Genomic DNA, 13,288 nt, shown 5'->3' with positions numbered 1-13,288 from the left:
CTTATCCCATATTTCTTTAGCCGATTCACATGCGGAAACACAATCATATTTATTGGGAGTAATAGCACAAAAAAAGAAGGTTCATAGCTCTATAGTTCTTTTCTATTGAAGCCTTTTCCAAATGACTCCACTCATAATCTGGTTTAGGCATAGTCTCTTCTCCAACTTTCTTAGTAGGAATAATGGGACCATTTTTGATAATTTTCCATAGATCATAATCCGTGGATTGAATAAAGATCATCATTCTATTTTTCCAATGAGAGTAATTTTCTCCGGTGAACAAGGGAGGTCTATTGGACGATTGACCTTCGATACAAGAAACATTACTAGTGGTTGCCATGGATCTTAACTCTTAGATGGTTAAATCTACAAACAAGAGCCGAGGCTCTGATACCAATTGTTACCCAAATTATGCAACCTAGAGGGGGGGTGAATAGGATTGCTAGTAATAATTACCAATAAAAATTTATCTCTAACAATATATGCAAACAATAAGTATGCAATCAAAATAGAGAGATAGAGAGATAGAATCCGTTTATAGTGGTTCGGTCCGGATTTGTCCACGGTCCGGCCCTACTCCACTTCTCCTCAAGCAATTACTTGAAGGTTAGACTAATCTTTAAAAGATTACAACTTGTAAGTCTTGCGGGTGCTTACAAGAACCGAATGCCTCTAGCTTTCCCGAGGAGCTAGCACAACCGCAAGAATTTTCTCCGAAAACTTCTCAAAAACAATAACACCCAAATTCCAACCCGAATTTGGTCTTCTAAGCTTTCAAGTGTTTGACTCAAACACTCACTTAGGAAATACAAGTATGTGAAGAAGGTATGAAAATTATCGCTCACGACTTGTACAAATTTTCTCTCAAGAATAATATGAAAGTGGAAGAACAATGAGAATTTTTGGCTTTGATCTTTTGAGAATTTGCTCTTGCAATAATATGGAATGTTGTAGCTTGTGTATGTACTCATTAATGAGTTCTTGATGCCTTATATAGCCATCCATATGCTTCCTAGCCGTTGGAAACTAGCCGTTGGAACTAGCCGTTTGAAACTAGCCGTTGGAAACTAGCCGTTTGAAACTAGCCGTTTGATAGAGTGGTCATCCGGGTGGTCGTCCGGTTGTCACAGCTTTCTGTTCAGACAGCCGGCTTGTCAGCCGGTTCGTCAACCTGTGGCTCACAATTTCATCTAAATAAACCCGTTAAAGCATGTATTGAGCTCAATAAAGTCTTTGTAAATATAAATCATAAATCCAAGAGACTTTATGCTATATTTCAAGGTCACGAAAATATTTAATTCGGGAATCGACTTTTCGATAATTTTGTATTTGCCGAATAAAAATATCATTGAATTAATCATCAAAATAATTAATAGAGATGCATATAAATTTTCACAAATTATAATGCATACATTTTTCAACAATAAGAATTTGAAATTTTCCTTCAAATTAAGTTTAATTTTAATTCTGATACTTGCTGTCTGCGTGTTGCTTTCACGTGCAACCATTCTGTGAGCAAGTGGAACGAGTGGAGTAGAAGGCTTTATAGGTGAATACTTTGCCAATTGAGCCTTCTCTGTTGATGTGGGACAAACAAGTTGCAAAACAAAGCCTCCCACCTATAGTCATACACCGCTAGCTGAAGGAAACAATAAAGGCAAAGAATCTTTCATAAGTAGAAAGTCCTATTGTCTCGGTACCAATGTTTAAGAGACTAGGCATTGCTTCTGAAATTTGGATCGGGCCTTTCCTAAAAAAAGTCCTACCCAACCCAAATACTAAAAAGAATTGGAGTGCCCCAAAAATTGGACATCTTCAGACCTTGTGCCTGGGCCAACTCTGTTTACAACTTTACCCTAGTTGAAATAAGGAACAAGTGTATCTGACGTTTTATTTTTGTGGGCATGCAACAAGCCCACCATGACTTTAACCCTTTATTTGATAGAGCTTATCAAGATACTCCAGAACCGGCAAACTATCTACGAAGATCACAAGAATGACCAGATATTACGGGATCGCATGAACCAAACGCGGCAAACTATCTACGAAGATCACAAGAATGACCAGATATTGCGGGATCGCATGAACCAAACGCGTAGTTTACGATAATTGCTCGACTTCATATTTTCATATAGATGATATTCTTCATACACAGAATGATTTGAACAAAAGATATGATCCAGAACCGGCAAACTATCTTGTAAAGTTCAAATTTAGACTTTAGAGAAGCATGGTAAGGTGAGTGTGTGTGTGTACAGAAGGGGACTACGAAAACTTTTTTTTCCCACATAAAAGAAAAGTTGTTGAATTGCTTTAATGCTTACACGAACGATCTATTCACGAGAACATAAAAGAAAGAATGGTTCGTGTTTTCCAGATGTGATCCATAATCGACGACCGACCGATGAGTCGGCGAGCCAGTTTCTATTAGCATGTGGTGGATGTTTTGACATTTTTTTTCTATACTATACTCTCTCGTTCTCTCACGGGCTCGAGTCAATTACTTACATATGATTATATAAAGAAACAATTTCTTTTGATGTCTCGCGTTTACTTTGGAACAACAACTTGTTACAACTATATATGCCATTATATTTATTTTTTTCTGGTTGTATACGATTATAAGCAAACTTATTTTATGTCATGTTTTGATAATCTCTTTGACTCCAATAATTCAAAAGAGAAAATCGGATTTCCAGTTTTTATTTTATTTTATTTGGGAAGCCAATTATTGGAAAGCCTAATTAGAAACGAAAGCAAAACAATGATGGCTGATGATGTCTGTTGGGAAATCAAAACAAAAGCAGTCATTTTCAAGATACATCAACTTCGTCTAAGCTCCCCCTCCAAACGCCCTCGAGTGTTTAAATAATGGATACGGGCGGAGCTAGGATCTTTATCCGAAGGGACCGAATTGACAGAACTAACTTAATATCAACAAAATCACAGTCATTCTATATGCTTTTCTTCCGCATATAATACGTTGTATATAATTTTTTAGCCGTTTACTTTAATAAATTGATGATAAGTAGCATTACCCAAAAAAAATAGATGACAAGTACGAATTGACGAGCGACCAATGCAACCAGCTTGGACTAAGGTCTGCTCGGACTGTGGGTGGCCGTGCATGTGTCGTAAGCATAGAGGCGACTCCCGACAGGCTTACAACTATCTCCTAACTCATGGGGATAAGACCGGTCTTATCCCCATGGGAATCACCAATCCAATAGAGGTTAGAAAAGCTAAGGTCATTGGACTCAACCAATGCCATCCTTATCTAAGGATTAAAGGAACTCTAACTCCTAACTAAAATGTCCATAAAATCACTCTCTTGATGCAAGGGTATGTACAAGCGCAACTCTTGCCAGCTTGAATTCTTGATCTTCTTCCTCACTACAAATCGATTGACTTAGGTATAGGAGGGGTTTGAATGGCACACTCTGGTATCCTTAGTTATTGTTTGCAGGTCATTTATTGAGCGCGCCAAAAACTGCTTCATCCGTAGAATATCCATATCCTCGTGTTTGATTGTATTTTATGAAAAAATTAATTGAGAGATTCTTTGGCATAGTAAATTCATTGGAATTGAGAATTAAATTTAACTTTGTTTACAATTCTAGAGTTCAGTTTCCTATTACGAACATAATTACTAAAAGGTATATAAGTACATAAAATATTCAAAATTAGAGGGATGCCAGGGCCCGTTAAATCGCCGCCACACACAGATTCGTCCTTAGATATAGTTCCTCGGATCCCGAACTAAGCGCACTATCCAAGTCATTCATGAGTCTTTTTCAAATCCTCTTCCGTCATAAATCGTTCATTTTTTAAATCACGTCGAACAAATAAATCCTCTTCCGTCTTAGATTAGTATACATCAAATAAATCAAGAAACACGAAACGTGGACAGTGCAAAGACAATGATAGCTGGTGTCTGGTGGGAAAAATAAAACAAAAGCTAGCGGTCATTCTCAAGCTACACAAACAAACTTGGTCTGATCGCGCCTTCCAAACGCCTCTTGAGTGAATTTAATACTACGAAGCAAATTGCCCTTGCAAGATGTGACCCTAGCAGACTTAACAGCCAATCAATTGGGACTAGTTCGGTTGGTCAGGACTCTTGCATCTCACTAGGAGGTCAATAGTTCGAGTCTTTCCACCTGCATGTGAGTGTTCTTTTCTTAAAGGGTTTCTCTTTTCTTTGTTTGTTTCTACTCTATAATAGGCTTATTTCTTGTACTGGTTGAGTTGTTGGGTTTGGTTGTCTCGTGAACTCTCACAATTGATGTAGTGTCCCGGATTTGTACTCTGTACTTCATATCTGATGTAAAATGATCTCTTCTGTCGATTGAAAAAAAAAAGGGGACTTCATAGCCACAATATATGGCATAATCGAATTCATTTTTGTTTTATCAGCCAATGGTTATAGGACAAAGATAATGTACGGAAGTACTATTTGAAAATAGTCCATTTAATCTCGATGATTGATTTTTACCCTCTCCAAATTGTTAATCAAAAATCAATTTAGGGTTTATTTTTGCACTCTCCCAATTGTTAACTTTTGGGGAATTTGATAGTCAATATGAGTTGATTTTCACAATCTCCTTGGGAGAGCAAAATTAACAATTTAAGGGGTGCGAAAATTACTTCCCTTAACCTTTCATTAAGTATGTCATTCCGGAGGTGATACTGTAGATAAGTACCCTACCTACTTTTAACATTCCTAAACATATTTCCCGCCCAAGTCTCTAAAATTACTCTCTTTGTTCGTAAATGATAGTCCACGTTCAAATCTTTAATTTAATGTCAAGAAATTCAAAAAGTTATGCACTGAAGTATCTTATATTTGGGTTTAAAAATTGCACGTATTTACATGGAAAACTATCATTTAGAAATGGACAGAATACAATTTAAAAAGTGCATAAAGACATGTGCAATCCAAATATTTATTACTCCGTATTCATTGCAACTGCAATACAAATACTGTATTTATTTTCATCTCTATTTCAGTACAGTAAAACACAAACAATATTTCATTATTTTGTTTACCGAAAAACAATATTTCATTAAGTGAACTATAAAAAAGATTTTAAATAAAAACCGGGTTGGCAACGGAACGAGGTGGGGGGGATACCATTGTCCTCGTCCCCGAGCCTCAAACGTATATACACTTCTCATCCCCGCCCAGATCTCCACAGGATAATTTTTTTTTACCCTATAGATGTAGTTTTAGAATAAATAAGAAAAATACTGTACGGAGAAGTTTTAGAATAAATAAGAAAAATTTTGCAAGGAAAACGGGGATTTGTGGCGTAGGAGAAGTTTTTGGGTGCCAAGCAGGTATCACATGACGGTACTCAAACGCATTTTGAACGGTCAAGATTTTTTCCCTCTCTCCCCTCACTCGACTGCACTCTCTCCCCTCTTTCTTTTTCTCTCTTAAATCAGAACCGTCGAAAATACAATTGGACGATCCAAATTGCCGACGGAGTATCCCATGTGGACAATACCCTACCAGAACCCAAAAATTTATCGGTACATAGGATCGGATCGGACGAAATTCCATAGACGATGTTGGATTAACTTGTACTTACGCTATAACTCTCCTCTCCCTAGAAAATTTTTCAACGGAGTGTGAATACCATGTGATGCCCGCTCGACGCATTCAGATCATCCATTGCGGTTTTAGACGCCTCAAATTTAGAAAGAAAAAGTAATAGGGTGAAAGGGTATTAATTTGGACCATCAAAAAATACATTGGATGGCCCAAATGTTCCGAGCGAGTATTACGTGGTATATACTCACCCTACGCCGACAAATTTCTACCCGTCCTGAGTCCACAATCCACATCAAATTTGGAATTGGCTAAGATACACAGACAGTCGCACATTTATGTGAGGGTGTTGGAGCGGTTTGGGACAACATGTGTGACCACTAGATAGCTACTCGCAAAAATTAAAAAAAAGAAAAGAAAAAAAGATACATTAATTAAATTAAAAAAGAAGAGAAAATGTACACATGTTCACGAGCACACAGCCCCCAAAAGATTCCCTGCGTCGAGGCACTTTTGTCATACGTGTGGCATCACATCTACTTTTAGATCTGTTTATTTGTGTACTTTCCCCGTCAAAACCCACTATTTCTTCCTCCCCCCTAATTGGGCAAATTCCACTCACACCCCTCCACTTTTGTTCCTTTGACAGGTTTCCCATCTATGCATGGGTGGGTGGAAAAGGTAACGTTACAAGTTTCATTTAGAATCCTGAATCCGAACCTTAAATTTTGAATGAATATTTTCTGTTTGACCCAAAAAAAAAAAAATTCTGAATAAAAAGTTAGAATATCGGATCAACCATTTACGCATATCCAATGGAGCTTATTTTAAACAAGGTTACTCGAATCATTTTAAAATTAATGAAGGATTTGGATATTTCGTGTGAGATTCAAAAGTAAGCCCCAAACGCCGTTGTACATTTACAGTACCCCATTTTTTTTGGTACCACTTTTTTTGGGTTTGAGTTAAATTGATAGATACCACCACTGTCACCACTGACGAGAGAGATGTTGGAAATTAAAGGTACTTTGTTTTTATAGATGGCGAAAAAGAGATAGATGAGTGAGGAACAAGGCCCGGTGAAAAATGAGATTGCTTTTTTGTGTTGTGGCCTTGTGTTGCCTTGGCCCCTCACTCAACACTTCAATCCCCAAATGAGATTGCTTTTCTGTGTTGTTGTGGCCTTGTGTTGCCTTGGCCCCTCTCACTCAACACTCCGTTCCCCAACTACTCGTGTTACCATGTACTACCAATATGTGATCCCTCCTATTTTTGCATGGTTTCCGGTGGCAGTCCGATTAACCCCTCTATCGTATGTGCAAGGTGACGATTTCTCTTTTTAATCCAACTTCCAACGGCTGACATTTGCATCTAAGTCCTAGAACTGTAAATGAACTGAGCCATTCGCGAACTGTTCGAGGCTCAGTTCGGTAAGAGCTCGTTTGAGTTCGATTCGTCTGCTAAACGAACTGAACCTGAACCTCAATTCTAGGCTCGTTTCGTAAATGAACCGAACTTGAGTCTAACGGCATTCGGCTCGGTTATGTTCGCGAACCTATACTTAAATTTAATTAATAATTCAATAGGAGTCTATTTGTAAATGTAAAAAATTTTAAGGTTGTATGTATAATTCAATACTTATTTTTCTCTCAAATTTTATACGACCAATGAGAAAATTTAAGTTCGCTTGAGTTTAATGAGTTGAGCCGAATCAAACCTGAGTCTTGACGAGCTCAATTCGAGCTTAGATTCGGCTCGGCTCGATTCATTTGAGTTTAGCGAGCCAAACTCGAGCCAAGATGTTCAAGTTCGAATCGAACCCGAGCCGAATCCGAGCCGAACTCGAGCCAGACTAATATCTTAACGAACCCAACCGAGCCGAACCCGAGCCTTGAAAATTTTAACGAGTCGAACTCGAGCCGAGTTGTTCAGGCTCGAATCGAACCCGAGCCGAACTCATACCTTAACGAACCCGAGCTGAACTTAACAGAGTTCGGCTCGATTCGGTTCGTTTACAGCCCTACATCTAACTGTTGACTAACGGCTCGGTGTAAGTGAAAAGTGAATACAAACTACACGAGGGGAGAATATTTATAAGAGAAAAAACCTCCCGGGGTGTTGGGTGAAATTTGCCCATAGTACATGCATGTAAATACATGCTTACATGCCTATAGAGCGAGCAAAAAAATCTAGAGAGAGAGAGAGTTTAAAGGGAAGTGGGCATCACTTGCATCACATGGGTATTGGTGGATAGGACCCACACAAGCTGGCAATAGATAAATACGTAGGACCCACGTGCGGTGTCAGCATCCATGTGACAATGTGCCTCTCTGCCTTTTGTGGCCCTCCTCCTTTCCCCTCCACCACAGGCAGAAAAGAGAGAGGGAAAAAAGACAGGGACCCACCTCATTTTAAAAGGAAACAACTGCAGCAAAAAGACAAATTCTTCACGAAAATATGAAAACCACTAAACACGAGAGAGAGAGAGAGAGAGAGAGAGAGAGAGGGGAGAGGGGGTACCAATCAGATTTGAAAAAGACACCTTCGTTTCTCTTCTTTCTCAAATTTCCTCTTTTCTGTCTATTGAAATTCTAAGGTTTGATACTCTGTATTACAACAATAGTAAACAGCAAGTTATGGTAGAAACTACCATTTCTTTGAACCTAGAAAAGGCTAAAAACTTACGCCACTACTCATATAACTGAGCTGAATCTATCTTTTTTTCCTTTCATTTGGACCCTCTGAACTTCCAAACTTCTACCCTTTTGGGGGCACCAAATCAGCCTTGTAGTTACAACCATGATTTGGGACTGCTGCTGTACATTAATTTTGGTCTTCCTAAAACAACATGCAATAAACAAAACGCTACACTTTGGGACTATAACACTCATATGGGGAAAGGAAAATACTAACTGGAGAGAAAAAGGCAAAGAAAATAACAGACCCCCCAAGAGTTACTGCTACTGCTACTGCTACTACACATTGATATTGATTGCTTGTTTGGTTTTCTGTGACTTTTTTGCTTCTTTTTTTTTTTTACCTGCGGTCCAACTCCAGCTAGAGAAAAAGTGATGTGGGAAATAGTACAGCAGAGAGAAGCTGGTGGCCCACTTCTTTTACTGGCTCTTATGTATGCATTTGTATCTTAGTAGTATATGGTATGGTGGTGGTTGTGGTGGCGGCGGCGGCGGAGGCGGTGGTGGTTTCTCTACAGATCTTGGTTTTGGTTACTTCTTTTCAATCTTCCTGCAAAGCAAGAAAACATAGAAAAAACCCAAAAACCAAGACATCACAACCAAATTGGTTGACACCAATAAAATAAAATTATAGCTTAAAAATAATGCAGGTATGATTACTCACCTAAAAAGCTAAAGGAAGCTAAAACCCAAATGGGCCCTACATTCCAATGGCTCCATGGCTAGAAGAGAACCTGAAATCATAACCTTGGCTGAATATATTATACACAACACTGAGAAAGCTATGTTTATTTCCAGAAAAGTGGAGGGAAAAAAAATAGTACCTTGGCACTTGAAAGTAGCAGGATTTGAAAGGAGCCATGTCCAGAGTGGAAGTGGCAGGAAGTAAGGATGAAGTGATCAAGTGATTGTTAGCAGGTTCCAGCGGAACCACGATGCTCTTTCCGGCAGCCTCAACGGCAGCAGTGTCGGAGAAGGCTGTGCTGTAGTCTCCGGTGGCTTTAGGAGATGCAAATGGGCTATCAGGTAGATTGTGCTCCAACAAGCTATATCCAAACACCAGCATTATGGAAAACAAGCAATTAAATCAAGACCCAAAATAGAATCAATCCAGAAAAGCCACAGCATTACAAAATCTGGCAGAATCACATAATTAAGGCAAATCTTAGAAACAAAATGAGGCATGCCATTATGGGTTGACATTCTGTTAGATTTTTTTTTTTTTTTTTTTGATCCGACATTCTGTTAGATTTGAAACACCAAAAGTTCTATAATACCTTTCTGGGAAAAGATCACTTTCTTCACGCTGATTAGGGCTTTCTTTGCCATTGCCATTCTCAGCAGTGCCATTTGCAATTAATGAATCTTTCTCTTTCTCAGTCCCATTTGCGGTTTTTTCCGATTGCTCATCGGCAGCAATGTGCATTGCCACATTGGAACCATTTTCTACAGAAAGAAGAAGAGATGCATCAACATTCCATTTCTCATCTCAACATTCAACCAAAAATAGCAATCAGTTAGATATTAGTGAAAATCCCGGTCAACCGAGCAAAAGGCCGGAAACGAAATGTACACAAGTTATAAATACCGTTTAGTGCTTCTGGACTGGAGCGATCGAAGGGATGACCGGGAACTTGATTGAAGAAATTCGGAGAGTTAGTGGGGGACGGAAAGGAAGCGCCGGTGGAAAGGGTACGGTGGTGAATCGGCCTCTTCATGTCGAGAAGCTGCAAACCCATCAGTCTCTCATCCAATTTGCTTTTCCACATCAAGTCTTGGCTATCACAAAACATCCGCCCTCCTGAATTTGGAAATACAACCCATAATGTTAATAACGGACGATAACATTGTAAACAATTCCGCATAGCTTCAATGCGAGGATATTCGAGCAAACTTGAGACTTTTTTGCTTACCAAGATTGAGATCATAGGCGTCTCTTGAGTCTAACCCAGTTGGGCTTCCACATGCTGAGAACTCTCCCCTTTCCATTTGTTGCTGAAACTTCCTGCAATTTGAACTTACACTATTAGCAAAAAAATAAATGTATATATCTTTGAGAGAGAGAGAGAGAGAGAGAGAGAGGGAGGGAGAGTACCTGTACTTATCAGGAACTTTGCCCTTCTCCTTGTATGGCTTCACAAGAACCCGAGCATCACAAACAAAATGAGGGTTCCCTTTTGCAAGAATGAGCTTAACAGTTTCTGGGTAAACGAAGGTCACAAACCCGAACATCCTCTTCTGTTGATATGGAATTCTCACATCTTGAACTGGCCCATAAATACTTCAAACAAACAAAAAATGGCAAAATTAGAAAAATTAAGCAAGTTTCCGAATTTAACACCCACTGCAAATAGCACTGAATTAAGTACAGTTGATGATGGTAAACCTGAAGTAATTGGACACATCCTCTTCTCTGAAAGTGCTATCAGCTGGGAAAGTCAAGTAGATCTGTCTGGAACCAGGGCTCATCATCCCAACGGCGCCGTTCATCGGAAACTCACTCCGGTCGAGCCGAGACCGCCCGAACTTCAGCATATCCTCTCCCATCATCACCCCCCTTTAACATGGTGGCATATCAAACTTTTGAAACAAAACCCACTTGATGGGTTACATATGAATAACAGCATCTCCAGCCCTTACCCTTTTTGTTACTCAAACTCAAAACTCCAAGCAAAAAATATCTGGAAACTCACTCCACTCCGTTGACTCAAACTAGCACCCAACTAAATTTCACTCAAATTTCCACTAAAAATCGAATCTTTACTCAAATCAAGTGGACTCAAACTAGCACCCAACTAAATTTCACTCAAATTTTCTCTGGAAATCGAATCTTTACTCAAATCAAGTGGACTCAAATCTCTACTTGAATTACAAAAGACCAAGCTTAACTATGTTATAGTTCAAGTTTTTCCACTTCAATTTTCTGGTAAAGACCGAGATTTTACTAAAATTTGAGGGGGGGAAAAAAAGAAGCAAAAGGGTTGAAGATAATCTAGCATGTTTGAACACAAACCTTGGGGAATCGATTTGTTGTTGCTGAAGGAGAAGATTCAAGCACTTATTGGCAGCCAAAGCCGAGTAAGGAAAGCTAGAAGAAGCCATAAGCTGAGAAGCAGCAGCCAGCCTCTGCTGCTGCACCGACTTAGATCTAAGCAGCTCGTGACACTGCTCCGGCGACCCAACCACCGCGTCAGAACCCATGTCAGCCGCGGCGCCGCCGTGGACAAACCTACAACTGTTCCCGTTCTTGCAGTACCCCCTGGCGTAGTACAAGCACGGTTTCCATCCAAACCCAAAACCAGGGTCCACGTCGGACCCGTAAGAAGGGTCCAAATCGCTCACCGAGCAGCTCCGGCGGTGGAACCCGGCGCCCGCGCCTCCCCACTCGGCGGCGGCGGAGGCTAAATCTTGATGTGGGTTGTAAAGATCGGGGCTTTTTACGCCGTCGTTCAGGAAGGACAGGTGGTTTTCGAGATGAAACTCGTCTATCAAGTCACCCTCTCTGCTTGTGTAGAAAGGCAAGGCGGCGGAGTTCATCGAGGAGTGTTTCTGGAAAGGGGATAAGGCCGTGTTTGGACTGATTAATTCAGGGTCAGCAGGGCCGTGGTAGTCGGAGAAGGAGTTGGTCGCGTCCCACGAGTGGTTCGGTATGCTGAGGGGAGAGGGGAGACTGGGCCGCGAGAGCGGCCGGAACGGCGACGGAGAAGACGACGGCGACAGCGGCGTTGACGGAGAGTTTGAGGCCAGACCCAGATCTTTTCTTGCTTTATAAACCACTGAGTGGACCAGTGATTCAGGGCCAAAGGCCAAGCGAATCATCTCTTTCTCCCCGTGGTCTTGGATCAGGAGGAGGCCCATGATTTTCGAGGCATTTTCTGGGTCCAGGTTTTGGATCCTCTTGAGCACAATTCTTGTTGCTTCATATGTATCCATGGTTTTGGTTTTCGGGGGGTTGGTGGCAGATTTCCACTCCAACCCTTGTTTTGTTTTGAATTTGTGTCTACAAAAAGGAGTGAAAATTACTTCTTGGTGTGGTTTTTAGGCACAGGAGAAGTGGAAGAAAGCCCCCGGTTTTCTTCAACTACCACAGACCATACCTAACAGCTAGAGAGAGTGATTGAGTGAGTATTTTCTCTCTCTCTTGTTCCTGCAAACAAAAAAAAAATACATAAAAAAGAAAGTAAGGGAGAAGGGGGGAAAAGGAAGTGGGAAAAAGGAGTAAACCCGTGTGAGGGTTCCTTTATCTTTTATTTTTCTAGTTGGGTTTCTCTGTAAAGGGAAGCTATGAGAAGTAGAAAGCACAGGTAGAGGTGAGTATTTTCCACCAAAAAGAAAACAAAAAGAAAAGAGGCAGAGGTGAGAGGTCACTCCTCTTCTTTTCTCTTCTTTTTTTCGAAATTCAAAGGGAGGAGGACTTTGTACTGTTTTTAATTTCTACTACTTACCCATGAAATCTCTCTGGTCTTTCTCGTCTGACGAGGTCTGAAAGGAAGAGAGAGGAACAAAGCCAATTCATTCATCGGTAGTATCATTCATCTCTCTCTCTCTCTCTCTCTCTCTCTCTCTCTCTCTCTCACTCTGAATCAAAGTTATTGCTACAAAAGCCAAAGGGGAACCACCGCCTTGTTTCTATGCAGGTTGCAGAAATAGCAGCAACCAGAAGCAGAGCCCATCAATTCCTGCTTTCTCTGCTGCTGAGAGCACTCTCTTGGTTCGAAGCTTCCCTATCAACCCCTCCACTTTTCTTTTCTTATTAAAGTTTTGTGGGCAAAGTGGACAGGGAAGCTGATTTCCTCGCTCTGTATCTAGCGTTTTTACTGACCAATAAGTTACAGAGTACTCTTCCTTTCGTCTCAAATTGGACATCAATTTTTTATATCTATATTAATTTCAACTCTATATCTTTTAATATGAATTTTAAAAAATATGCAATATAGATCTTGTTTGATAATTTTTGATTAATTTTATTATACAAAATTTTCAAATTCATAAAAAATATTATAGATTAAAAAATATAAATGATAAAAAATGACACAAA

The 13,288-nt window shown here is 40.0% G+C and overlaps 1 protein-coding gene across 4 annotated transcripts; it reads right to left on the bottom strand.

Moving 5' to 3' along the window:
- Positions 1–8,082: 8,082 nt before the first annotated feature.
- LOC131334704 (zinc finger CCCH domain-containing protein 53) lies at positions 8,083–13,038 on the bottom strand. 4 transcript variants are annotated; one of them, XM_058369885.1, is made up of 10 exons: positions 12,689–13,038; positions 11,264–12,388; positions 10,637–10,807; positions 10,346–10,531; positions 10,164–10,255; positions 9,839–10,051; positions 9,528–9,696; positions 9,075–9,296; positions 8,915–9,002; positions 8,083–8,800 (listed from the first exon to the last, which is right to left on the bottom strand). In XM_058369885.1, the coding sequence occupies exons 2-9, from the start codon at positions 12,181–12,183 to the stop codon at positions 8,951–8,953; spliced, it is 2,025 nt and encodes a 674-aa protein (XP_058225868.1). In that variant the 5' UTR covers positions 12,184–12,388; positions 12,689–13,038; the 3' UTR covers positions 8,083–8,800; positions 8,915–8,950. The 4 variants fall into 4 exon arrangements, with proteins under 4 accessions (XP_058225868.1, XP_058225869.1, XP_058225870.1 ...); XM_058369886.1 differs by having other exon boundaries at positions 11,264–12,397; positions 12,696–13,038; XM_058369887.1 differs by having other exon boundaries at positions 8,915–8,984; positions 12,689–13,037.
- Between the last annotated feature and the right edge of the window lie 250 nt (positions 13,039–13,288).

Source organism: Rhododendron vialii, chromosome 7a (genome assembly GCF_030253575.1).
Source record: "Rhododendron vialii isolate Sample 1 chromosome 7a, ASM3025357v1".
In the NCBI taxonomy this organism is placed as follows: Eukaryota; Viridiplantae; Streptophyta; class Magnoliopsida; order Ericales; family Ericaceae; genus Rhododendron; species Rhododendron vialii.
The sequence above is the reverse complement of the archived record's forward strand: the minus strand, read 5'-3'. Positions and strand labels throughout refer to the sequence as shown.